Source organism: Lissotriton helveticus, chromosome 2_1 (assembly GCF_964261635.1).
Source record: "Lissotriton helveticus chromosome 2_1, aLisHel1.1, whole genome shotgun sequence".
In the NCBI taxonomy this organism is placed as follows: Eukaryota; Metazoa; Chordata; class Amphibia; order Caudata; family Salamandridae; genus Lissotriton; species Lissotriton helveticus.
In genome coordinates this window covers 371,791,297-371,818,512 of record NC_136059.1, presented here as the reverse complement: position 1 = coordinate 371,818,512, position 27,216 = coordinate 371,791,297, and the positions used below count along the sequence as shown (strand labels likewise).

General features: G+C 47.3%; 1 protein-coding gene across 3 annotated transcripts in view; it reads left to right on the top strand.

The window, feature by feature from the left end:
* Positions 1-27,216, top strand: part of RICTOR (RPTOR independent companion of MTOR complex 2) — a 1,600,666-nt gene that overhangs the window by 1,097,046 nt on the left and 476,404 nt on the right. For all 3 annotated transcript variants that reach the window (XM_078674985.1, XM_078674984.1, XM_078674983.1), the window contains exon 32: positions 11,090-11,267. In XM_078674985.1, the coding sequence (XP_078531111.1) occupies positions 11,090-11,267 (178 nt within the window). The remainder of the gene's footprint in view (positions 1-11,089; positions 11,268-27,216) is intronic.

Below are 27,216 nucleotides of genomic sequence, written 5' to 3'. Positions count from 1 at the left end.
TTGTGAGTAACCCCTGTGGTGGGTGTTCTGTGTGATTCTTGTACCTTCCCGTCCCTTGTTGGGCTTTGGTACCGTTGGCTGCTGGTCCAGCCTCTTTTTTGATTGTGGTTTTAGCTGTTGGTCAGCTGTGTTGGCCTGAGATTAGGCCTTCAGTGTATTCTTTCTGGCTCATTGGCAAGCCCTTTGCGGTTTCTCCGTGAGTCTTTTTGGTTGTTGTCCTCTGATGCAGATACTTTTTCCTAAGAGGGTTCCCATGTTCTTGGGACATAACTTGCCCTATGTAGGGCAGTGGTAGCTATTACATAGCTCTCTCATATGCTAGGGAGGTGTGGTCACCCCTCAGGCCTCTGCTCTCCGTGGCGTCACATTATGTCGCAGGTGTGAACATCTTCTTCTTCTTCTCCTTAGTCTATCGGCATTTTTAGCAGTGCGGCCATCCCTATATTGTCTGCTGCCTGAGCCCGGGCACCCACTCCCTAGTGGATTGGTTCTCTCCAGGGCGGTCCCCCTATGGGGTCCTTCGGGACTGTTCACTAGCCTTCCCCTTGTTCTGAGCCTGACGTTGTCCTGGCATTTAGTTTGTGATTTTGTCCCCGTCTGCTCTTCTGTTTTGTGACCACGGCCTTGGCTTGGGCCCTGGCACTCCTGTTTTTGTCCCATGGGGCCATTGTGAGGTCTCGTACTTATTTTGGGCTGCCCTTTTCACTGGGTTGTTTCCCGGTGGAGGACTTTGCTGTACTTCTACTTCTTCTTCTACTTCCGCCTGCCTTCTTGCTGAGGCGCTGGTCAGTCTTGACTCCGAACTGTGTGGGGTTCGGCTGCCCTTTTTACTAGGTTATATCCCGGTGGAGGGCTTTGCGGTATTCTACCTCTTCTCCATGGAGTCTGTAGGTGGTTCTTCTCCCTCTGCGTAGTCTGTACCTTGGGGCTTCCCGTGGAGGTCCCTGGTACGTGGATGGGCTTGCAGTGATCTGGCCTCCTTCGTTTGACCCTTGCTTCTTCCGTTGGTGGAGACTGGGTTGCCTCTTGTTGTTATGGCGCATCCTCTGTGGGGCTGGTGTTCCTCCTCAATGCTGAGGTCTTCTTCGGCTCCGGTTCTGTGACTTAGCCCCTGTTGCGGTGGACGGGGCTATTCCCTGTCCCCGTGACTGGTCCCCTGTTGGGGGTCTTGTGCTTTTCTGAATTGGGAGAAGTCCTCTCGCAGACCCTCCTACCCTTTGGGTATGGCTAGGGTATCTATTCTACGTTAGGGAATCTGCGCTAGTAGTCTTTATCAGATGTACGAGTTACTTACCTTCGGTAACGATGTATCTGGTAGAGACGATTCTAGCCGCAGATTCCTTTTCAACCCACCCTTCCTCCCCGTTCTGTGAGGACACTCTGTTTGGGTTTTCTGCAGTCGCCTCCTTTTAGGCGTCTTGTCTTCTATGGGTGTCCTCTTCCTTTCTTCCAGGTTAGGCATTCCTCCGGCTGGTTCTCTCCAGCGTGAGGGCCTTCTTTGGCTCTTTCTCTCTGTTGCTAGAGTTCTGATCCCCTCCTGGTCTCCTTTGTTGGGCGTTCTTTTACCTGTCCTTTCTTTACCTCCTCCCTTCAAAAGGTATGACTATCCTTGGCAGTATAGTCTGTTCGTTCGTTGTTGGGGGTTCTTTTACCTGTCCTTTCTTTACCTCCTCCCTTCAGAAGGTATGACTATCCTTGGCAGTATAGTCTGGGGATGGATTACTGTTGCTCCTTTGTTTCGGGCGCGGAAAAGTTCTCCGAAGCAAACTGTCAGCGTGCCGGGGTGGGGCTTATGTGGCCTCGCTGACGTCACGCCCGCGTAGGACGTCAGGCGGAGTTGCGTGGCGCCGTCCCCCTCCCCCGGCGTGCAGGCATGCTGGGCAAGAAAGTTTTCCGGGTCCAGTCTCATGCCTGGGGAATATTCTACGTTAAGGAATCTGCGAAAAGAATCGTCTCTACCAGATACATATTTACCGAAGGTGAGTAACTCGTACTTTAAGTCACAAACACTTTCATCTCCGTATAGAGTATTCTGCAGGGGTCACTATAGAGGAAACAATTTTAAAGGTAGAGGAAAAGGTACACCAACACGTACCATCATGTCCTCTAACAAACATTGACTTCTTACCACTTCCTCCCGGTCATTCATCACCTGTCAGGGTTAGATTACAACCGTTTCTTCCCAATTTGCAATCCATCGCAATATACAAATGGGTTTTGGGTATTATCCAACATGGCTATTACTTGGCGCTTACCAGCAATCATCCAAATATTCTACCCCCCCCCCCCCCCCCCACTCACAAACCCTTGCTTCAACACCAACAGATTCTCAAACAAGAGGTACAAGTTCTTCTAACAAAGGAAGCTATAGAACCAATTCCATTGCAACATCAAGGGTCGGGAGTTTACTCACTTTACTCACTTTACTTCCTAATCCCCTAAAAAGATTGGTTTCTACGACCAATCTTAGATCTCAGACCTTTAAACCTATACATACTGTCATAACACTTCCATTTAGTTACCCTTCAATAAGTGCTTCCACTTCCATGTTCCTATCCATCCAGCACATCGAGTATATCTCAGAGTATATCTCAGATTTGTGATAGTCGAAAATCACTATCAATTCAAAGTACTTCCATTCAGAATGGCAACTGCACCCAGAGTATTCACCAAATTGCTAGCAGTGGTAGCAGCTCACCTAAGAATGCAGCAAATAACTGTCTTCCCGTATCTGGACAATTGGCTCATCAAAGCCAGTGCACAGACAAACTGCTTACAAAACACTCAAGCTACCATAAACCTTCTCCATCAATTGGAATTTACTGTCCATGCATAAAAATCCCATCTTCAACCCTCACAACTGCAAACATATCTAGGAGCAATGCTTAACACTCAGCTTTAGCCTCTCCCAATGCAACTTTATTACTACAGTTTCAAAACAACCAATACCTAACAGCGAAGACTTTCATGCAACTCTTAGGAATGATGGCATCATGCATTGCAATAGTGCCTCACGCAAGACTGCATATGCGGCCTCTACAAGAATGCTTAGCACATCAGTGGAATCAATCACAGGGTCAATTAACAGATCTAGTGTTGGTAGACAGCCGCACTTATCGCTCTTGCAGTGGTGGAACACACAACATCTATCAAAAGGGCTGCGGCTCATCAACCCTATTCACAAGTCATGCTAACAGCAGATGCATCTCTCATAGGTTGGGGTGCCAATCGCCAGCACATGACAATTCAAGGTTTATGGAACACCAAACACAGAAGTCTCCACATCAATTACTTGGTGCTTCTAGCAGTTTAACTAGCACTAAAAGCTTTCCAACCTCACCTAATGAAGAAAGTTGTCCTAGTCCGCACAGACAATATGACAGGTATGTACTATGTACAAAAACAGGGGTTACAAACTCTACAGCTGTCACGCCTCTCTCAGACCATTTGGCAATACATTACATTAAATGAATCTTCTGGCAGAACACCTTCTAGGAATAAACAACCAATTTACTGACCTCCTCAGCAGGATGCGGCAACAAAAAGATAAATGGGAAATTCATCTCCCAAGTTCTCCTCCCATACTTACAGAAGTGGGGATTCCCGCAAATAGACCTCTTTGCCACATCAGAGAACTCGAAATGCCCAAACTTTGCGTCCAGATTCCCACATCATCTATCCAAAGGCAATGCTCTGGTTGAACTGGTCAGCAATATCTGCTTACGCTTTTCCGCCTCTCCTTCGATTTCTGGTTCAGAAACTCAGGCAGACATCAGTTACTCTGATTCCAGTAGCTCCCATGTGGGCTCGTCAAACGTGGTTCACTAAACAAGAGCAGTCAGTAGTTCCACACCAAAAACTGCACCTCAACTCCAACCTACTCACACTGAACCATGGAGAAATAAGACATCCAAACCCCAAGGAGCTAAACCTAGTGATCTGGCTTCTGAAGTCAGAGTTTGGATACCTAAATATACCACCAGATTGTATGACAATCCTTAAAGAAGCACGGAAACCTACCACTCAAACATGTTATGCAGCAAAGTGGAAAAGGTGTGTTTTATATTTCAATAACAACACAACTGATCCGCTAAAAGCATCTAGACAAAAGATCATTTATCTTTTGCATATACAGATAGTAGGCTTAGCCTACACCCATTTGACTACACCTTGCAGCAGTAGCTGCATACCTACAAAACAGACAACATTTATCTTTATTCAAAGTTCAAGTTATTAAAGCTTTTTTGGAAGGACTTAAAAGAATAATACCACCTGCACCTGTCTGGAACCTTAATATCTGAAAGAAACAGGTTAGTGTTCGATTCCTCAACTTAGTATATCCCCAGGCGTCCGGCTGGATCCGGAAAGTCAGCAGTACCCTTGCGCATCGGTAGGTGTCGTCTGCGGCTCCGCGTCCGTCGTTGGTATTGTGAATGCCGGGATGACGTCGTCGGAGTACTTAGACGCCGCCCTCGCGCGCTGACGTCAGTTCTTCTTTTTCCACGCCAGCTCTTCTTTTTCCACGCCAGCTCTTCTTTTTTCCACGCCAGCAAGCGCAGATCCGGGAAGAGCAGTACTCTTAGTCATTTTTTGACTAACTTTTTGATCTGTTTTGGATCTCCTTTTCGAGTCGACTTCGACTCCTGGTGCCGTAGGGATGCATGGCTTCAAGCGGTGCGACGCCTGTCACCGACTGATGTCGGTGACCGACCCCCACTATCGGTGTCTCTACTGCCTCGGGGCCGACCACGATGATAAGTCGTGCCCCGACTGCCGGGCTTTGACTTCGAAAGCTAGGCAGGAGCGGTCCCGCAAGCTGCTTGAGATCAGGCAGTCGGCTCCGTGCCGCTCGAGGTCCCCGTCGAGGGACCGGTCGCAGAGCCGCAGTCATCGCTCGTCGAGTCATCTACAGCATTCGTCGGGCTCCAAGTCCTCCGGTAACTCCTGGCACTCAAAGAAGTTCGTCGAAGAGGCGACATCGCTCTTCTGACTCCCCTCGCCAATCGCGCGACATGGCTGAGGGTTCGGGCGACACCGCCCGCGTGGCTCTGTCGGAGCCGCAGGCGCCGCCTCCAGGCCCATACCTTCTGGTCCCTGGCCTGCGAGCGACGCTGGAGGAGATTTGTGACTTCCTCATTACCATAAAGACTCACTTCCCTCCGTTGAGGCCTGCCTGCGTGCCTTCGGACCCCGCAGACCCGACTTGGGGCCTAGGCGGGCCGTTGGCTCCGGCCTCGGCGCCGTCAGGTGCTTCGGCCCCGGCGCCGTCGTCGACTTCGGTCCCGACGCCGCGGGCCCCGGTGGGATCCGTCCCAGGATCCTGGTCTACGCCAGTTGACCTTACGACCCCTCCGCTGGCACCAACCCCATGATGTCGCTCCCCGCACCGTCCTCGGATGACGTTGGTCCCAGTTTCAGCCCCGGTCCAGCTCCGGCGTCGGAACGGCGCCGCTCGGCGCCATCTCCGGCGTCGATAGGTGAGGCCTTTATCATTCTGTTGGGCACCTGGTCCAAGCCCTCTACAGTGCCCCCTGTGGATCGGAACATGGCCCGACGCCACCGCCCGGCTCCGGGCGACACTAGCTTTCTGTCCCTGCACCAGATCTCTACGTCTCAGACCGCATTCCCGACCGCTCCTCAAGATCGGGAATCCAAAAGTTTTGATCAGTATGGGAAGAAACTGTTCTCCTCATTAAGTTTGGGGTTGCGGTCTATCAACACCGCTTGCCTTTTGGGCCGTTATACCTACTCTTTGTGGGACACGGTTGCGGACGTGCTGCCCTAGTGCCCGGAGGAGGCCCGGGCCGGCACGCCCAAGCCCTTGCGGAAGGGCGGGATGCGGCGCATTATTCCATCAGGTGTGGACTGGATACCACGGACTCGCTGGGAAGGGCAATTTCTACAAATGTGGCGGTTCGCCACCACGCCTGGCTGAGGGCTGCCAATTTCTCGGGGGATGTCCAGGCCACGCTCATGGACATGCCCTACGATGGCCGTCGCCTCTTTGGAGACAAAGCAGACAGTGTGCTTGAGCTTTTCAAGGACTCCAGGGCTACGGCCAAGTCCTTGGGCCTGTCGGGCCAGCGCCAGCAAACTTCTGCTTTTCGCCTCTTTCATGGCCAAGGAAGGGGCACGTCCTGCGAGCCACAGGCCGCAGAACCAGCCTCTCCGCGGCCGCCGATGTGGTAACCGCCGTGGCGGTGCCGGGGGACAACGACAAGGTCAGTCCACATCCGCTCCAGCAGCACCTGCCTCAAAGCCTTCCTAGTCCGACTTTTCAGGCCCATTCAACGCCAGTGGGGGGGCAGGGTCCGCCATCACCTCCACTGGCGCTCCATCACATCGGACAGGTGGGTGCTGCAAATCGCCTGAAGAGGCTACTCCCTCCCCTTCAAGGCGACCCCTCCAGTCATGCCACCACATGTCGGGGGGCCACTTGCAACTTCTGCAGGAGGAAGTTATGGCCCTCTTGGCCAAGGGGGCCATCGAGCGCGTTCCTTGGCCAGAAGTAGGACGTGGTTGCTACTCCACTACTTTCTGGTGCACAAGAAGGGCAAAGGAGGCCTACGCCATATCTTGGACCTCCGGAGCATCAACGTCTTCCTCCAGGAGGAGAAGTTGTAGATGCTTACTTTAGCTCAGGTTCTAGCTGCCCTAGACCCTGGAGACTGGATGGTGGCGTTGGACTTGCAGGACGCATATTTCCACATCCCCGTCCTGCCGGCCCATCGGCGCTACCTGTGGTTCACGGTAGGCTATGAACACTTTCAGTTTACAGTGCTCCCCTTCGGCCTTACCTCGGGTGTTCACGAAAGTGATGGTGATGGTCGCAGCTCATCTGCGCAGATCAGGGGTGCCAGTCTTCCTCTATCTCGACGACTGGTTGTTGAAGGCGGGCTCGCCCCAAACAGTTGTTTCCCACCTCCAGACTACCGCCGACCTCCTGCACTCGCTGGGGATCTCCATCAACGTGCCGAAGTCGCACCTGTGCCCCTCTCAGAAGCTCCTTTTCACCGGAGCGGTTCTAGACTCGGCGCAGTTTTGGGTTTATCCCCTGAATAGCGGGTTCGGGATATTCAGGCTCTGATTCCGATCTTTCAGCCTTTATCCTGAGTTTCGGTCAGGTTGATGCTGCTGCTCCTGGGGCTGATGCCCTCCTGCATCCTTCTGGTGCATGACCCCCGGTGGCGGATGAAGGCTCTGCAGTGGGACCTGAAGTTTCAGTGGGCACAGCATCAGGGCAACCTGTCCGACCATGTCCTGATCTCGGAGGGCACTACGAGTCAGTTGCAGTGGTGGCTCACGAACCGCGATTTGGTCAGCGGCAGATCCCTCTCCCTACCCCAACCGGAGAACGTAGTAGTGACGGATGCGTCCCTCCTGGGATGGGGGGCCACATGGGAGAGGCGGAGACCAGATGCCTCTGGTCTCCGGCGGAGTCCCGGCTCCATATCAACCTTTTGGAGCTGCGGGCGATACGTCTTGCGCTGAAGGCATTCCTTCCCTCTGTCCGGTGAAGTGTAGTGCAGGTGTTCACGGACAACACCCCCGCCATGTGGTACTGTAACAAACAAGGCGGGGTGGGGTCATGGACCCTTTGTCAGGAGGCTCTGCGCCTCTGGACATGGCTGGAACACCAGGGCGTCACCCTGGTGATTCAACACCTGGCAGGTTCCCTGAACGCCAGGGCGGACGAACTCAGCCGCCGGTGCATGATGGATCACGAATGGCGTCTAAACTGACGTGGCGCAAGGTCTCTTTCGGCATTGGGGAGAGCCTTGGTTAGATCTATTCGCCACCGAAGAGAACGCTCAATGTCATCAGTACTGCGCGTTGGAATTTCCAAGGCGGCACTCGCTCGGATACGCTTTTCGTCGCGAGTGAAGCTGCGGTCTGTTGTACGCCTTTCCGCCTATACCACTTCTGCCCAGAGTGCTGAAGAAGATCAGGCGAGACCGGGTCCAAGTCATCCTTGTGGCTCCAGACTGGGCACGAAGATACTGTTATCCCGAGCTACTCAGCATGTCAGTCGATCCCCTGATTCGTCTGCCTCTTCAGGAGGACCTTCTGTCGCAGCAGCAGGGGGCGGTCCTCCACCCGAACCTGTCCAGTCTCCACCTACCTGCGTGGAGATTGAGCGGTGACATTTGAGGCCATTTGACTTGCCTCCTGAAGTCTGTGATGTGATTCTGGCAGCCATGTGTCCCTCCACAAAATCGGTATTTCCTGCAGGTGGAACAAATTTGTGGCATGGTGCACAGCAAAGGCTGTGGAACCACTCTCTGTGACCCCCTTTCAGAGGTTCTCCTTTTCATTCTTTCTCTTGCCCAGCAGGGCTCTGCTCTGGGCACTATCAAAGGCTACCTCTCGGTCATTTCAGCCTTCTTAAGGCTTCCTGATCAGCCTTCTCTTTTCAAATTCCCTGTTGTAAATAGATTCTTGAAAGGCATCACACACATGTTTCCTCCTGTTCCATTTGTGATGCCTCAGTGGGACTTGAACCTTGTACTGACTTATCTGATGTGCGCTCCCTTTGAGCCACTTCATAACTGTCCTCTTCGTCTTCTGACTGCATTCCAGGTTGCCATCACCTCTGCCAGGAGAGTGAGTGAGCTTCAGGCTCTATCTTCTAAACCTCCTTTCCTCTCTGTCCATTTGGACAAAGTTGTTCTGAGGACTTGTCCTTCTTTCCTCCCCAAGGTGGTCACAGCCTTTCATATCGGGCAGTCCATCACCTTGCCCACCTTCTTTCTGCCTCCGCATTCCTTTGAAAGAGGAAGAGAGGCTCCACCGTCTGGACCCAAAACATGCGCTCTCCTATCTGGACCGCACACGCCAGTTCCGGGTGGACGACCATCTCTTTGTTGGTTACGTGGGCGCTTAGTAGGGACGGGCGGTGCACAAGCGGACCATCTGTCGGTGTGTCGTGTTGTGCATCAAGGTCTGTTACTCCTTGGCAAAGAAGGAGCCTCCTGTTGGGCTTAGGGCCCATTCCACTCTAGCCACGGCGGCTACTACTGCCCTGGGTCGGGGAGTCCCCTTGCAGGACATCTGTCAGGCAGCTACGTGGGCTTCGCTGCACACGTTTGCTAGACACTACTGCCTGGACAGCCAAGTCCGGAGAGATGGCTTTTTCGGTCGTTCCGTTCTCCAGGACTTTCTGGTGTGATCTTGGTTCGCAGACCCACCACCGTGGTTGGTATTGCTGGGGTATCTATTCTAAGGTAAGGAATCTAACACTAACCTGTTTCTTTCAGATGCACAAGTTACTTACCTTCGGTAACTATATATCTGTAACAAACAGTAGTTAGTGTTAGATTCCTTACCGCCCCACCCATCCTCCCCGTTCTGCGAACCGATATCTAGGGTTAAGGTGTCTCCCTTTGAGGGCTCTAGTTTCATGGCACCAGTGTCAGTTTCTATCATGGCTCTGCGTTCCTGGTGCGAAAAGCTATGTACAGAACTGACGTCGGTGCGCGAGGGCGGCGTCTAAGTACTCCGACGATGTCATCCCGGCGATCACAACGCGGAGCCGCAGACGACGCCTACCGATACGCAAGGATACTGCTGACGAAAACTTTTCGGATCCAGCCAGACGCCTAGGGATATTCTAAGGTAAGGAATCTAATACTAACTACTGTTTCTTACAATATATCGTTACCAAAGGTAAGTAACTTGTGCATTGTTCTCACAAGGCTTATGAGTCCACCTTTTGAGCCTTTACACAATTGTGCATTACAATGTCTTTCATGGAAAGTTGCCTTTTTAATTGCCATCACTTCATTGAGACGTGTTTATTGAGCAATACGCATTAACCTTAGAAGAACCTTTCTTTCAGATTCTCAAAGATAAAGTGGTTCTTAATATAAACCCAAAATTCCTTCCAAAAGTAGATTCTGCTTTTCGTATCAACCAATCAGTTGAGTTACCTGTGTCCTTCCTTCAACCAGCTTCAGTAGCAGAAAGTGCTCTACACACACTTGATGTTAAAAGAGCACTATTGAACTGTTGATAGAATAAACATTTCCGTAAAATAAAACAACTTTTTGTTTCTTTTTGCACCACCTCGTCAAGAAACATTTCCGTAAAACAAAACAACGTTTTGTTGCATTTGCGCCACCTTGTCAAGGAACACCTATTTCTATAAAAAGTGCTGATTGATATGAATGTATCTGAAATATGGTGAATAATATTGGAAATGCTAATAAACAAATGTTTTTTTTAAAAAAAGGAACACCTATTTATAAATTTGATATTTCTAGATGGATTGTTAAATGTATTCAAACTTGTTATATTAAAGCTATAAGAACTTTAACCTTACCTTCTAGAGCACATTCTACGGGCAACATAAGAGCATCTATGGCCTTTTTAGGTAACATTCCCTTGGCTGACATATGTAAGGCAGCTACATGGTCCACACATTTACCAAACATTATTGTGTGGATGCATTAGCACGTCAACAAGCTAATGTAGGCCAAGTAATGCTAAAACACCTTTTCCAACTACTGCAACACCCACTGGGTAGCCACCACTTTTGGAGGGTACTGCTATACAATCTATGTAAAGCATGTCATGTGTATCTACAGCACACGTGCCTCGAACAGATTGTTACTTACCCTGTAAGCATCTGTTCCTGGCATTTAGAGCTGTAGATTCACAAGTGCCCTCCCTCCTCCCCAGACACCTGTGGTTGTTGCAGTCCTTGTTATTCATATTACATACACATGGGCATCTGTATACTACACTTACTTACTCAATTCTCACCCTCTTGCGGGAAAATAGTCTACCAATGGAGTTGATGCCCATGCGCAGATTCACCAAAAGGAGGAAACACCTTACCTTGTGACTGGATAAGTCTTCTTCGAAGAAAAACAGCTTGCAAACATCCTGACTCAACACTAGATTGCAGGAGTATGCAAAGCATGTGAATCTACAGCTCTACATGCCAGGAACAAATGCTTACAGGGTAAGTAACATAATTCTTCCTCGTCTACCTTGCACAACTGTATTGCTGAGTACACATCGCATGTAAGAATGTCATTCTGGTAATAAAATATTTAAATCGTTATTTTTATTTTATTTCCATCAGGTTTACAAGAGCTTTAAGTTATGCATCGTTAGATAAGGAAGATTTATTAAGTCCTATTAATCAAAATACTCTTCATCGCTCCTCCTCTGTACGTTCTATGGTATCAAATGCTACATATGGCAGTTCAGATGACTACATTGGCCTTGCCCTCCCAATGGATGTTAATGAAATATTCCAGGTTTGTAAATTATAGTGTTTTTCTTCCCATTTAATTGTGTTTAACTTTTGCCAACTTAGCTTGTGGGCTATAATGAGAATAAGATTAGAGTTTAGGTAGGCTGTCTGCCAGGGTCGGGCTCCTGTGCTGTGTAACTGCCCACTTTTGTTGTCTTTGTTACGCAAGGATGCTTTCGTCAAATGTTATGCTTTCGTCTCCATTATTTTCTTGCATTCCAGAAGCAGACTCTCCCAACCCCCCAAAAAAGCAGAGATTGATTTTTGAAAAACAAAAAACTAATGTCCCCAACATGTAGAAATTGCACTTTCTCTAAGTATTTTTGTACATTTTCTGGTGGTGCCTGGTAATGCCTTGCATGGAGGACCCTGGAAGTGAAAAATCACCTGTATTTAATCAGTACTATAGCAGATGTTGCACCAAATATGGCTTTCCGACAGTGTATTCAGCTGAGACTTCTCTGTCAAAATTCAGCATTTCCTCCACTTCTGAAAAAGGCAGTGATGCTTCAAAGTTGATGGGGCAAGACATCTGCCTGTTTAGTTGGATGTCCCCCTAATCCACCAACCTCTTAAAGACCCATTAATTTTTAAGCATACCGCAGGGGTTTCCTGCACTTGCATGTTCAACAAGGACAGCGCACAAATGAAATGTGATATAATATATTTGTTTTAGTATGAACTACAGTAAGTGGTATCATGATAAATTGTGTTCACCACGAGTTAATTACCATTTTAATCACAGATCCAGGTTATTAAAACTAACTTGTGAAACAATTGCAAAATGTTGAGTGAATCTTTAGGAACAGCTTTTGTCCCATAATTTTGGCAGGCATGGGCAGAGACTGTTGAACGCAGTACTCACAGATAAGTTGAAGCATTTGACCTTTCATTGACTAACAATGCTTTTTAGGTCTCGCTGAGTCAGCGCATGCGCTGCTCTGCGAGACATTTAGAAGCGAGTTTTCAAAGTGCTGCCCACAAGCTTTTTCCAGCCCTATGCTTGCTGTTATGCGCAGAAGCGCGTTCAACGTGCACAGCTGCCATGTGGCTATATCGCGTGAATCCGATCGCGATAACTTTAGTGCCGCATGCGCACACAACTTTGAACATTCAGAAGTATGAAAACAAAGGGGTCCATTTCCTCTTGGTTGACGCCCACGGACTGATAAACCGTTTTCTAATACTGCGCGTGTTATGCTTAAGTTCTTGACATTTTTTATTCAGATAAAATGCGCAGTTCGCTTGTCAGGGATCCCAGAATGGCAGGCGCGCATCTGTTCCACTGACACCACAGGAGCCGTGGGCTGTGCTCGCTTTAAGCAGTGTGCACGAGCGTGCGGCAGACCTCGCCTTCAGAGCCTTCTCGTTTGGCTTGTAAATATATTGCTTCAGCTTCTGTCCCTGTACTACATTTTGCGACCGCTGGGATTGGAAGCGCTTTTTGGAAGGAATTTCATTGTAATAAAACATTTTGCTTACTGCAGCTCTAATGTGGGTGATTTAAGTTTCAATATAACTCCTTTAGTTTGTGGAATTAATACTCATCACACTTTTCCCTATTACACACAACGCTTAAACTACTTTACTGAGAGTACTATCTAATTCCTAAAAGTACTTATTGAGTAAAGTTACAGGCAGCAGTGTACCATAAACAATGCAATTGACCAACTGTTCCGCATCATCACGTTTAAGCATTTTCCTTATAGAGTGGGATGGCGATTGCCATTGGAAAATAGCATAGCAAACAAAAATTGCCTGCCCCCACCTATTTTCTTTAGAAAAGCACTTAATCAAATAGGGCAAACAAATATTCTTTTATGTTTGACCTGGTATTTTATTTATACCGTTCTACTTCAATATTTTTTCAATCTTTTAGAGTGAATTTGTACAAAAAAGGAAAAAAACATTCAATAAGTTTCAATTAGATCTGTACAACACTATTTACAAGACAAAAATATAAATATACATTTCAAATATACAATTTATCATACATTCTTCATAAAATAGACAATACAAACAAAATACATGAATTGTTCTTTGATAGACCTAATCTATATCCATGAACAAAGAGAAAGAGACAAAGTCAAAAAGGAAAGAGCAACTCTTTAGTTGAAAAACAACTTAACCACTGGCCGCAGCCAGTTACAACGCTCGATGTTACGAATTGCTCCTTCAGATGTGCCGACGCGTTTCTAGTCCAAGGAAACCAGTTCCTGGACTTTCATCAGGGCTCTGTCAATTGTCTATATTAAAATGCAGAAAACCAATAAAGTTTTTATTATTTCACTGCATTCCTCTAATTCTGTTCAAATTGCACCACCAATTATTTACACACAGAAGTACCTGTCGATATCTATACAACTGGCCTCTATCAATGTCTTCAGGCTCAGGACTAACTCTTCTGTACAAGTAATGTACTATTTGTTGGAGGTAAAGGACAACACCACCTACGAACAGGGGGGGCAAGGATGCTCCATTATAATTCTATTTACCAAGTTCCTTAAAAGATGTGTAAGGAGTAGGTAAACCAATCATATCCTACCTCTCTCGCGGAGGATTGGATCACAGTCACGGCTGTAGGTTCCCTTAAAATCAAATATGTAATACGGAGTCTGACAAAAGGAAAGAAAGTGGCGAAATTAGAGCCATTTTGTCAATTTCAGAGTTTCTCAGGGATGCATGCCCCGGAACTTTCTGAATGAACATACCTTAATCTTAGAAGAACGCGACGTTCCTCATTCCTAAACACTTAATCGTGATCTTCTCTCGGCGCGCTACCAGCGCAAACTATGAAAAACTTTTTGTGTCCTCTCGTGTCTTATTATGGCGCGTGTCCTCAAAAAGTTGTACCTAAGGATGCAACAAGATTTAATGAATACTAGTGTACTACGCACAATAACAACTGCCGCTTATGTACCTGGTCAAACCGAATCGCACTAAGTACCTGTTTTCAGCTCCTTCACCTTGAACGGAATCACTTGATTCTGGTATACGCGGGGCCATCTTGTTCCGCCCATATTAACATAAACGTCAATCGCCATGGGGTTTATGGGACACATAGTTTCCATGGATGAAAAGGCTGTTTCTAGTGTCAATGTATACTTCGTCCTTCCTACATTATCGCTTCATTCCCACAGCAATTATTCGGTTTTTGGCCGTCAGGCTGGTAATTGGTTATAATGCAGTGCTCTCAAATTCCGGAACTTGGACAGAAAACATGAGTCAGTTCATTAATGGAACAAAGACTTTCATGAACAATAGCCATGGTTGCTGAAGCGGAGGACTGTCTCAGTTTATAATAACAGGAAGCAAAAGGCACTCCTAAACGATGTTGTGTTTATGATTGCATCTTAATCTAAGAGCGGGTGAATATCATTCAGAGCAGGGATATTGATGTATATACCGTCAAGTTCACAATCGTGATATTTCTGACAGATTGTTAAGTCCTGTTACTGTGCTATTAAATTTAAGAATGAGGTATGCCTCCTTTTGTAACAAGACTCTTATCTACATCTGTTGGGCATTTAACCTGACTGATGGTAAATAAAATAGACCATTTGAAATCATTCTCACTGTGCCCCTTCTCTGCAAAATGCTCGACCATAGGTGCTGACATCACTTTCTTTTTTGTGCGAGACCTGTGCTGGCAAATTCTCAAATTGACCTGTTGGTTAGTTTTCCCAATATAGATCTTATTGCACGGGCATATTATCACATACACCACGTTTTTTGTCTTACAGGTTGTAAATCCCTGATGCTTCCATTTAGTGCCCAAATGTTGAAATTCATTCCCTTCTACCGTGCTAGAGCAGGCAACACAATTACCACACCTGTGGTGTCCTTCAAGTGGCTTCATTTTCCACTGACTCAACAGATCATTTTTTGCCTTGTGTACAGAAATATCAGCTCTGACAATCTGTTGACCTATACTTTGATTTTTCTTATAGGCAAAAATCGGTCTCGGGAAAGGGCATTCAAGGCCCTCGAGGAGGTGCCAATTCTTAAGTACCGCCTGCCTCATTTTGTGTGTATCAGGTCCAAACGTGGTCATGCACACTAACTTGTCAAGCTCTTTCTTCGGTTTCTTTTCAAATAGGGACTCGCAGGGTGTGAATCTTGCTCTTTTCCTTGAATGTTTCAAGAGCTTTTTACGGGACCCCCTCTGTATCATTTCGCCACAGAAGGTTTGTGAGTATTCATCAAAATCGCTTAGCTCGGTGCAATTTCTCCTTATTCGGAGCAACTGCCCATATGGCAGATTCGTCTTCAGGCTCCTAGGGTGGGCACTTCGATGGTGTAAAATAGTGTTTTTGTCTGTCGCCTTCTTATATAAGGATGCCTTAAGCTGCCCCTCAACAGCTATTAGTGCGCGACTAGGAATGTCATCTTCACCATGCTAAACTCAATAGAGAATTTAATGTCATCATGTCTTGCATTCAACCAGCCGTGGAACGCCAATAGCTCCATCTGGCCCCCCTGCCACAGGAGCCAGATGTCATCTATATAGCGCCACCATTGGCTGATGTGTCCTTTAAATGGATTGTTCATTTCAACAAATGTTTCCTCATACTGCGCCATGAAGAGGACTGCCATCTCAGCGGCATAAGGACATCCCATGGCAGTCCCCTTCACTTGCATGTAGAATTGCTCATTGAACATGAAGTAGTTCTTTGTGAGAGCCACTTCTGCTAGTTTGAGAATAAAAGAATTGGGCACTTGATGTGGTCTATCTCTACTTTCAAGATATAGTTCAATCACCTCTAGTGCCTCGTCCTGCGGGATCTGGGTGTAGAGGGAAGTGACATCCATTGTCACCATTATCTGTGTCATTGGATCAAAACCAGTTCCCTCTACCTTAGTCAAAAAGTCGGTCGTGTCCCTCAAGTATGATCTAACATCCTTTAGGAAAGGCTTCAAAAAGAAGTCGACATATTTTGAGATGGGCTTGAGGCAGGAATCGCACCCAGATACTATGGGTCGACCCGGGGGTATTTGCAAGTTCTTATGAATTTTAGGTAGTAGATAAAAGACAGGGGTTCTGGGAAACTTTTTCATCAAGAAATCAAACTTTTAGTCCCAGAAATCCTCCGTCCTTACCCATTTGCAAAACATCCGCAATTGTTCCTTGAATCTGTTTCAATGGGTCTTCAGTAAGTTGGCGGTACCATGTCTCATTCTGTACCTGTTTGAGTCCTTCTGACAAATACATCTCGTGTGGCCAGATGACAACCGCCCGCCTTTGTCCGCCTCTTTTATCACTACGGTTTGGTCATCCTTTAATGACTGTATCGCCATTCGTTGTTTATAGCTGATATTTTGCTTGACGTATTTTTTTAGATTTTTCAAGCTTATTTATTGATGACAACAACACCTGCTCAAAAGTATACACTTGTTTCGGGATGTTTTGACTTGGAACAAATGTAGATTTATTTCTGAGACCAGTAGTTTCTTTATTTGTGATCGTGGGTTGATTAAAAAAGAAGGCCTTCAATCGTATTTTCCGGCAGAATTTTATGGCCTCTAGTTTAAGCTTAGTGAAATCAGTCTGCTTACATGGTACAAACTTCAATTCTAAATTTAGCACAGCCTCTTCATCAATAGAAAGTACTTTCGATGAAAGATTAACCACCGTACTAGGACCCCCTACGACTTGTAAAATCGGTTCCTTGTCCTCATTTCCCATGGTGTTTTGTGACGACCTTTCGTTGCTGGCCCTGCTCTGAAAACGCAACCTGCTTTTTTGAGTAATTACTCCTTTTCTCTGAATCAGATGAGTCAGAGGATGATGTCTCCGAAAAAGTTTTAAACCTATTTCTTGACCTCCTTCACTACACAGTACAAGGGCTCTGGACAATCAAACAAAAGAAACTGCATATCAACCAACTATAGTTGCTAGCGATATTCCTAGCCCTGAAAGCATTCAGAAAATACTTGTACCGCAAGACTGTGTTGATCCGGACGGACAACGTGACAGCAATGTACTATATTCAGAAACATGGAGGAACACACTCTCCACAGCTGTCCCACTTGGCAAAGAGCATATGGAAGTGGGCAATTCCAAAAGACATCTTTCTCCTGGCAGAACACCTCCCAGGGAAAGACAACCAAATAGCGGACCTGCTCAGCAGACACAGCCAGCAACTACACGAATGGGAAATTCACCACCAAGTTCTCCAGCCATTCTTCAGCCAGTGGGGGCATCCAGAGATAGATCCGTTTGCCACAAACGAAAACTCAAAATGCCAGTACTTTGCCGCCAGGTTCCCACATCCGTTGTCACAAGGCAATGCGATATGTATGAACTGGTCCGGCAGATTTGCGTACACTTTCCCCCCAGCACCACTGATTCCGCTGGTGGCACGCAAACTGCGGCAATAGTCACTCACACTAATCCTAGTTGCTCCCACATGGGCGAGACAGCCATGGTACACAACGTTCCTAGAGCTTTCAGTAGTTCCTCATCAAAGGCTGCACCTTGCACCCCACATTCTAACTCGGAACCATGGAGAAAACCCAGAACCTTAACTTTACCAACCAAGCGAACCTAGCGATCTGGCTCCTGAAGTCTTAGAATTCGGATACCTTAACTTGCCTCCAGACTGCATGAACATCATTAAGGAGGCAAGACGGCCAACTACTAGAGCATGCTATGCAGCTAAATGGAAAAGATTTGTTATTTACTGCAACAATAACCAAATCAACCCATTAGATGCTTCCATACAAAACATTATATGTTACCTCCTGCATCTTCAAAGATGCAACCTAGCATACTCTTCAATAAGACTACACCTCGCTGCTATAGCAGCAGACCTTCAAAACAGGCAACACCTTTCACTGTTTAGAGTCCCAGCAATCAAGGCTTTTATGGAGGGTCTGAAAAGGGTAATTCCTCCAAGACACCCACCTTCCCCAGTCTGGAACCTAAATGTAGTACTTACCAGACTTATGGGTCCTTCTTTCGAGCCTCTACATTCATGCGAACTGCAATTTCTAACGTGGAAGGTGGCATTCTTGATTGCGATCACCTCACTTAGGCGAGTTAGCGAGTTACAAGCACTAGCTATTCAAGAACCCTTCATGCAAGTACATGCTAACAGGGTAGTTCTTAGAACAAAACTTAAGTTCATGCTGAAAGTCATATCCAATTTTCATATTAATCAATCAATAGAACTGCCAGTGTTCTTCCAGAATCCACAGTCAGTAGCTGAAAGAGCCCTACACACACTGGATGTAAAGAGAGCTCTGCTTTATTATGTGGACAGAACGAAATCATTTAGAAAAACAAAGCAATTATTTGTTACTTTTTCACCACAACATAAAGGAAATCCCATATCAAAGTCAGGAATACCCAGATGGATAGTTAAATGCATTCAAATATGTTATCTAAAAGCTAAACACACTTTAACTGTCCCCCCAAGAGCACACTCTACGCGAAAAATGGGGGCATCCATGGCTTTCCTAGGAAATATTCCTCTTGAAGACATATGTAGAGCAGCCGCATGGACTACCACACACTTTCACAAAACACTACTGTGTAGACGTACAAGCAAATCAGCAAACTGCTGTAGGCCAGGCTGTCCTCAAAACCCTCTTTAAAAATGCTGCAGCTGGCACAGGTAACCACCGCTAGAGGAGATACTGCTATACAGTCTATGCACAGATATGAATTCAGCAGCCCACATGCCTCGAACGGAATATGCTACTTACCAGTATGCATCTGTTCTTGGCATGTAGGGCTGCTGACATTCATATCGCCCGCCCTCCTCCCCGGTGCCTGTCGCAGCTGCAGCATTTTCTTTTGCATGGCCATCTCTTACTTTACTATCTCCATCTCTGCCACAATGGCGAAAAACAATCTGAGGATGGAGAAGATGCCCATGCACACTGTAGTCCAGGGGAGGAGTCACCTATCTCGTGATACTTCGAAGACTCTTCCAGGACAACAAGTTGCAATCATCCGGACCCAACACTAGGCGGCGATCTATGCACAGATATGAATGTCAGCAGCCCTACATGCCAAGAACAGATGCATACTGGTAAGTAGCATATTCCTTCTCCAAATGTTTGCCCAGGAAAGGGAGGAGAGAGATGGGGAAAAGATTGGAAAACTCAGTTAGCGGGGCTTGGTGTTGTTTCGGATAGGCATAACCAGTGCTGCTTTCCATTCCAAAGGGGCCACACCTTCTTTAAGGGAGAGATTGAGGAGATGTGCAATGGAGGGGGACAGGTGGCTGGCAAGAGAAGTGATGATTTTTGCTGGCATATGATCCTGAGGTGAACCATATTTTACTGAGTGGATCAATGACTCAGTCTCCTCTTGTGACACCGGGGCAAAGCTTCCCAGCAATTGAATGGCCGCCTGCCCAGATTCTGCAGGAGTCATAGTAATGGGAGAATACTGTATAAGAAGGTACCAATATCATCGCACATTTTTTGTGTAGGAACCATCGGATTCTCGCACGTCTTAGGATCCGTAAAGGTCTTTAAGATGCGGTATAGCACCTTTGGGTCATTTCTGGCCAGATCTAATTGTAGGGCTATATATGATCTTTGCGTGCTGCCCTAATATTCCTGTGGTAGTCAGCCAGGGCCGCATGATACCGGACTTTGTCCTCCTCCTCATGCGTAACACGCCACCGTTTTTCGTACTTCCTACAGGTTCGCTTCTGCTTACTAAGTCGGGGGGAATACAAGGCGTTCTGGGAGAGCCTAGGTGTACTGGGAAGGGGTTTCAGAGGGGCTAACTGGTCCACGGCACTAGAAACTGCCAAGTTGTATTTGGCAAGCGCCTCTTTGATGTTATCTGATTCTAGTATCCGTCGCTCTACAAAAGATGCTTTAAAGCCCTCTGGGGTAACTCTCTTCCACTGTCTGAAAAAGCCAGGGGTGTCATGAATGACATGAGTTCTCTTCCTAGGTGCCTGAATACTAAATTCAATTAACGCATGGTCAGACCAGGGCAACGACTGGGGGGATTTACAGGAGACATTAGGGGAGTTGGAAAAGACGATATCCAGGTTATGGCACGCTGTGTGGGTAGGGCCCTCATTAAGCTTGGTTAACCCAAGGGTGGCTAGCTCCGTTACAAGTGACTCTGTATCCACATTAGAACCGCACTCACTGTGTATATGAAAATCTCCCAGCAGCAAAAAATTGCTACTCGCGATTACATGTGGTGCGATTAACTCGATAAGATGAAGAGGGAAGCATTTTAGCGGGCCAGGAGGCCGGTATACCAAGGCCCCCTTCCAACTTATCCGAGATAAGAGGTCTGTGAGAAAGTGGCTCTATATATACTGGACTCGAATGTAGTACAGCGTGTATAGAGTCCACCAACCCCAGAGGTATAACAGAGGTTAAAGTCGGAACTGACCTTACTCTCCAAAGTGGTAGCTTGGTCGAGCAGTAAGGCAGTACCAGAGGACGGTGTAAATAAAGCATTTGTTGTACACACTCAGTAAGCAAAAGGTTTCACACATTCAAGGACTAAACTCCAGGCCAATTGTTTTTATATCCACTGATATAGTTGTCTTATTTTTAGAACCACCAACAGTTATAAAAATATACTTTTCTTGTTATGAATACTCTCATGTAAATACTTTGCAAGGGAGCAATAAAGTTCATGCACACAATGATTACAGTATTGGTGGTAAGCAACACAATCCTAAAACACAGTCTAGCATTGAGCTCAATGGGTTTTCTACATATAAGTACAGTTGATTACTTTATGGATTACTTTGGTAGTTCCAGGACTAGGTCTGTGATTCAGTCCTGGGGTCTAAGCTGAAACCAGATTAGCAAAAATGTTTTAGGTACTGTGGTGAACTTTCATGAATATAAAGCTGTTTTAAAAGTTCACACTTAGAAACTTTTCAATGTAAATTTGACTATGTTATTCAATGGGAGAAAATTCAGGTTGCAGGTAAAGTACGATCGCGTTACTTTTGTAACCCAGCACTGGTCTCCTAGGGCCAGTACTGGGGGCTTAACTCAAAACAGGTAGGTAATTGTGTTTCAGTATTTCGTATGATTTTTAAAGAATATTTCCAGTTTTCAAAAGTAGACACTTAGAAGAAAGTTCTTAAAAAAGCAGACAATGGGTTCCTATGGAGAAAATACAGATTACTAGTAAACCCGCATGGGATTACTCTTGCGGTTCAGTACTGGGCTGAAAAGGTACAGTACTGGCTTCTCCCCTGGTCACAGGTGAGTACTTCGGAAATCGGACTTAGCTGATTTTATGTGAATATTTCCAGTTTTCAAAACTTCACACTTAAAAAATTTTCGAGTCAAAAGGAATCAATGTTATCCAATGGCAGGTAAGTAAATTACCGGTTTCCAGGTGAGTACTTGGTTGGTAAAGTTAAGGTTCTGGGTATAGACTCAGGTCCCCCAGGGTCAGGTGAGTACAGTTAGTTCAATCCCAGCGGCACAGGGGCCACCAGGTGCAGAGGTAGGTAGCCCCAATGATATCCAATGAGGGAAGGGGGGCCTTCGGTTGGTGGCTGTTGGCTAGCAGGCACGCGGCTCTGGGAGCTGGGCTCCTGGTCACTTGCTCAGGGCAAGGGGGGAAGTAGGATAGGACAAAGGGGTCACAGCCAGCGGCACTCGGGTGGCTGGGTGGAGGGTGCTTTTGAGCCATCGGGCGCTCAATGTTATCCAATGAGGATCTTGAAAAGGGGACAAAGGCTGCAGGCTCGGGGACGGAGACTCTCCAGGTGCGACCAGCACTTCGAGAGGTAAGTTGGGATCTTGGAGCACAGGTTGGTACCCCAAAAGGAGGCACAGGGGGCTGTAGGGCGCCGGGTGCAGGGGTGTCTTTGGTCGTCAGAAAAGCTTACCCTCGACTGGTCGCGGTTGGGGTGGCCCCTGGTTCTGAGTCTGCAGGCGGCGTCGGCTGGTTCGTCGAGGAGGGTCTTTGGGCACTGGACTTCGGGTCCCAGTCGCCGGGGGGACGTCTTCGTGGTCTTGGTTCGGGTTGGCCCGGCCCGGGCTCGGCTGGTGCAGAGTGGGCTGGTCCGGAGCTTCCTAGTGGGCACCAGGAAGCTCCGGACCAGCCCACTCTGCACCAGGTGGGCACCAGGTGGGTTGTTGCAGCAGAGCCTCTGCTGATGGGAGTCCCAATCTTCAAGAGGGTCAAGGCAGGCAGGTCCTCTGGGTGTCTCAAGGTTGCTGTCCGCGGGGATCACCGGGTTTAGGCAGGAGCAGGTTCCAGGATCAACAGGCCGGTAGGGCTGTGGCCAAGTCAGTTGTTGTTGTTGTGTTGTTAGCAGCTGCACAGCTGGTCTTCTTCTTTGTGATCTTCTTTCTTATTTTTTGGTATCGGGATCTCAAGAAGGAAGGTTCAGGGAGCCCCCAAATACTAAATTTAGGGGCGTTACAGGTAGGGCAAGGGCAGGGACCAATGGGTCCCTGTCCTGGGGTGAGTACACCCCCTAGCCTGCTCCTTTCCTGGGGGGGGGGGGGGTGGCAGGAGCCTAGTTGGGATTGGGCAGGGCTCCCCATCTACAAGATGGCCGGAGCCCGGGGTCGTGCTGCACCTTGCCTCCTCCACCTGAGGGGTGGGGTTGGCAAAGGTTGGCACACCCCCTTCCTGACGGAGTTTTTCACACCAGTCTTCCCGCCAGAGTGGGGACAGAACTGGTGGGGGACAGTTGCTGGGTACAGAAAATGGTCTGCAGAAGCTCTCAGAGGCGGTATGCCTTTGAAGCTTCCCCCTGTCCATCCTGGGGGAGGAGACATAGCACCTCGTCCAGGATGTGCATTGTTGCTGGCCCAGGAGAGCGGGGGCTCTCCACCCAGGGGTCCAGCAACATGTCCACGCACCAACAGAGCCAAAATGGGTGGACGCTCGTTTGCCCTGTTGGCCCCTTCCTTATGGAACGCCCTACCTCAACAGTTGCGCTTCGAATCCTGTTTCCTTACTTTCCGTAAGGGAATTAAAACTTGGCTTTTCAACACTTAACCCTATGGTTTATTATTTCTCCCACTTTTTCTGACCGTTTAGTCTGCCTTAGCGCCGGGAAACCTTCGGGTAGCTGCGCGCTCAATAAATGTAATTATAAATAAATAAATAAATAAATGTCTGCTGTGTGGCATCCTCTGCCGACACTCAACCCAGACATGGATTGTAGGTTCGGGTTTTGGAGGTCATCTCTAAGATTCCCTCTGGTGCATCTTACAGTAAATCCCACACTGGCATCAGTGCGGGTTTAATGTGCTGAGAAGTTTGGTACCAAACTTGTCAGTCTTCAGTGTAGCTATTATGGTGCTGTGGAGTTCGTGATGACAACCTCCCAGCACCATATACTCTTAATGGCATCACTGCACTTACAGTGCCCAGGAATGGCCCTGGGTACTGTAGGGGCACAGGGCTCATGCACCTGTGCCCTTACCTCTGGCATAGGGCACCCAGCTAGAGGGGTGACTGAAGTATGCCAGGTTCAGTGGGTTCTGTGGGCATGGCACACAGGAATGTGTGCCATGTCGACTTCTTTTTCCAGTTCTGTACTTAGGCACTCACCCTGCAAAGGCAGTGTGTGGGTGCCAGGTTACAGGGCCCATGAGGGTGGCACAATAAGTGCTGCAGCCCTCAGGGGTCTCCCCTGGTCACCATGCCCTGGGTACCTATGGTACCATTTACCAGGGGCTGACAGGTGGCCAGAGTTGCCAATTGGGTCTTTAGTTTCAGCATATTTTTAGGGAAGGAGCACAGGCCCTAGGTACCTGGTTGGCAGGAACCCAGGGCACACTCAGTCATAGCACATCAGCAGTTCAGAAAAAAGTGGGGGCATACCAATGCAAGAAAGATTGCACTTTCTCACAAGGTCGATACGGAAGACCAGTACTTCCATGGTCGGGTCACTGTGTTGCTCCAGCACAGTAATCTTGATGTTGTCCCTGTGCACAATAGCAATTCCACCTCCTTTTTTATTCTGCCTGTCCATGCGAATTAATGTATATCCCTCAGGCAGAGCAAGTGCTATAGAGGGGACTGAATGGGGCTTCAACCAAGTTTCGGTTAAAAACCCTTGGTCGGGCTGCATCGAGGAGCGGAGATCCCAAACCTTGGCGGAGTGCTTAGGGAGGGATCTCACATTGCACAATATACTTTTCCACCCCTGCTCTGAGTTGATAAGGAGGTTGCTTGGATTAGCTGTAGGGGTATGTGATAGTGTGTGAGTCATATCCCGAGATATCAACAGTACACATGAAAATACTTGAAGAAATCAGGTAAGTAGCACAAATATACATTGGTCTCTGGGGGGAGACCAAACCATATACTAAAGAAGTGGATCTGAAAGAGACACGTTAGTGATAAATTCCTTACCTTAGAATATCCCCAGGCGTCAGACTGGATCCAGAAAGTCTTTCGTCAGCAGTACCCCTGCGTGTCAGTAGGTGGCGTCGTGCGGCTTCGTGTCCGTCGCTGGCATCGTAAGCGCCGAGATGACATCACGGAGACTACTTAGGCGCCACCCATGCTCGCTGATGTCAGTTCTTTCTTTTTCCGCGTCAGTAAGCGCAGATCCGGTTAGAGCACGTATCTTAGTCACTTTTTGACTATCTTTTTGAGATTTTTGTCTCCTATGTATTTGAGTCTACTCTGGTGTACGTAGGGATGCCTGGTGTCTGGCCATGGCCTCGAAGGCCTTGAGGGAGCTGCGCCGGAAGCTGCTTGAGGTCTGGCACTCGTCCCAGCGGCATTCATGGTCCAGGGGCCGCTTCAGAGGAAGCTCGCGGGCCACCATCATCGCTCCTCGGGCTCCAAGTCTTCACGCTCGGCATCGGGTAAGAGACGACACAAAAATGTATTTCTTTTATTTGAGGAGTTTTATATAGTGCTAGTCAGACCCGAGGGTATTGGAGCGCTTTACAACAGTTACAGTACAGGAATCCCAAATAGTCATAAATATATAAATTGGTTCGGAAGTCCCGGCATGTAGTGCAACATTGAGGCAGGGCAGTCCTGAGAGCCTCGCAGAGTGAACGATTGTCTTGTGCAGAACCATATTCAGGGAGTGTGAGCTTGGAAAGGTGAAAGGGTGCTATGAGGAGGTAGATTATGGTGACAGAGTGTCCAGGTGCTGCGGAATGCAAATATGTGCCCTTCAGTGCTGGTTATCTGTCTGGGAAGGCACGCTTGAGGTAGAGGATATTAGGAGTTTTTTTTATTTTACAAAGGACAGCATAGTCCTAATGTCTTTTGGGATGGTGTTCCAGATTGTCAGCGCGTTTCCAGTAAAGGATCGTGCAGCGGTTTTCTGTTTGCGTGTTTTCATAGGAATGAGCAGAAGGGAGTTTTTTGAGTTTGGAGGCCAGGTATTCGGGTTTACCTGTGTGGAGTGCTTTGTGCGTGAGGCAGCCAGTTCTGAAGCTGGCACGCATCTCTATTGGGAGCTATTTTAGACCTTTGAGTGCAGGTGCAATGTGCTCAAATTTCTTGACTCCGCTGACCATTTTGGCTGCTGCGTTTAGAGTTGTTTTGCGGGGGGCTAGGTGGGATTTTGCTGTACCAGTGAGGATTAGGTACTAAGAGGAGTGGGGTCCCAGTAGAAGTTAACTAATTATCTCAATTTAAATAATAATATTACTGCACTTAATGAGTCTACAATGTTTTATTCACAGAGTAGACACAACCAGGATATAGTATCCAACATTAATCATTTTGAAACGGTTGAATAGTGCCCAAGGAATAGGGGAAAAAGTGATAAAGTGAGGATGGTGCAAGTAGGGGAAGTGACAATAAAATCAGAACAAAATCTGACACATTTACACATCAATTGAAATGCACGGATGATCATGAATCAGGGTAATCACTAAAAATCACATGCCCCACGTAGTACAATTATGTAACAATTTCAAATGGGGGCTGGAATGCAGAGAACAGTTGTCGACGTTTCGACCCACAGATGGTGCAGGACTTAGTGGAACCCTTGCGGCGGGGTCTTCATCAGGACGGGTTTGGGACTAGCAACCTATTAATATCAATAATGGAGTATAGATTATTAAACCCATTTAAACTAAACAGCAGTTAAATTAATTTTGATAAGCACACATTGAAGGGAGAGCATACCTATTCATTCGGTGCTCATCATCTTATTATCATTGTGGGAAACCTCCATGTGAAGACTTTGAATTCCTAGGGAGTATGAACACATAATTTACACGTGTTTATGTTATAATGGGCTGAGAATATAGGATAAATCATAAAATCAGCATGAAATTTCGTTAACCAATTCGAAAAACTTACATCTTGTTAATTGCCACTCGCGTTGCGGCAGGAATCGAAAACAGGCCTGGGGACGTTGGGCACTGGAAATCCGAAGATTAATCTAGAGGCATAAGGGAACTACATCAGTAAACGCAGCCGAGATCCAGCAAGGTATCATATTTTGAGTACCGCCAGACGAGGCTTACCAGAAAATTCGGTATGCGTTATGGTCGTCCCCAAGTGATCACAGGCGCTGCAAATAAATCAGAAGTCACCCGCTGGGGAGAGAGGGAGCATAAAGATCGATTATTATTATGCTCGAGTTGTACAAGGGAATGTTTGGATCAGAGGTAGACAGAACCGCCAGAGCGTCGAGTGAGCTTACCGGGGAAGGAAATCAAAACCGGCGTCTCCACGGCAGGCTCCAAAATGGCAGGCAAACTTCCTATTTAGTTGGTAACCAGGGAGATGGAGTCACGTGACCCTGACTCTCAGATAAAAATAGTGGAAAGACTCAGTTTGGTGGAGACTCCGTGACTGAATCATATTAATAATGATGATCACGATGTAAATGAAAGGGGTATGTATTACAAGTATTACAAAGTAGCTATTTCTATTGGTGGAATCAATGGACGCGTTGGTTGCAAAATTAATTATCTAAAGACAATTTCTGAATGCCTTCTCGGGAGTATACAAGTACTTAGACATTGTAGATGGTGAGCATGAATCAATAAAA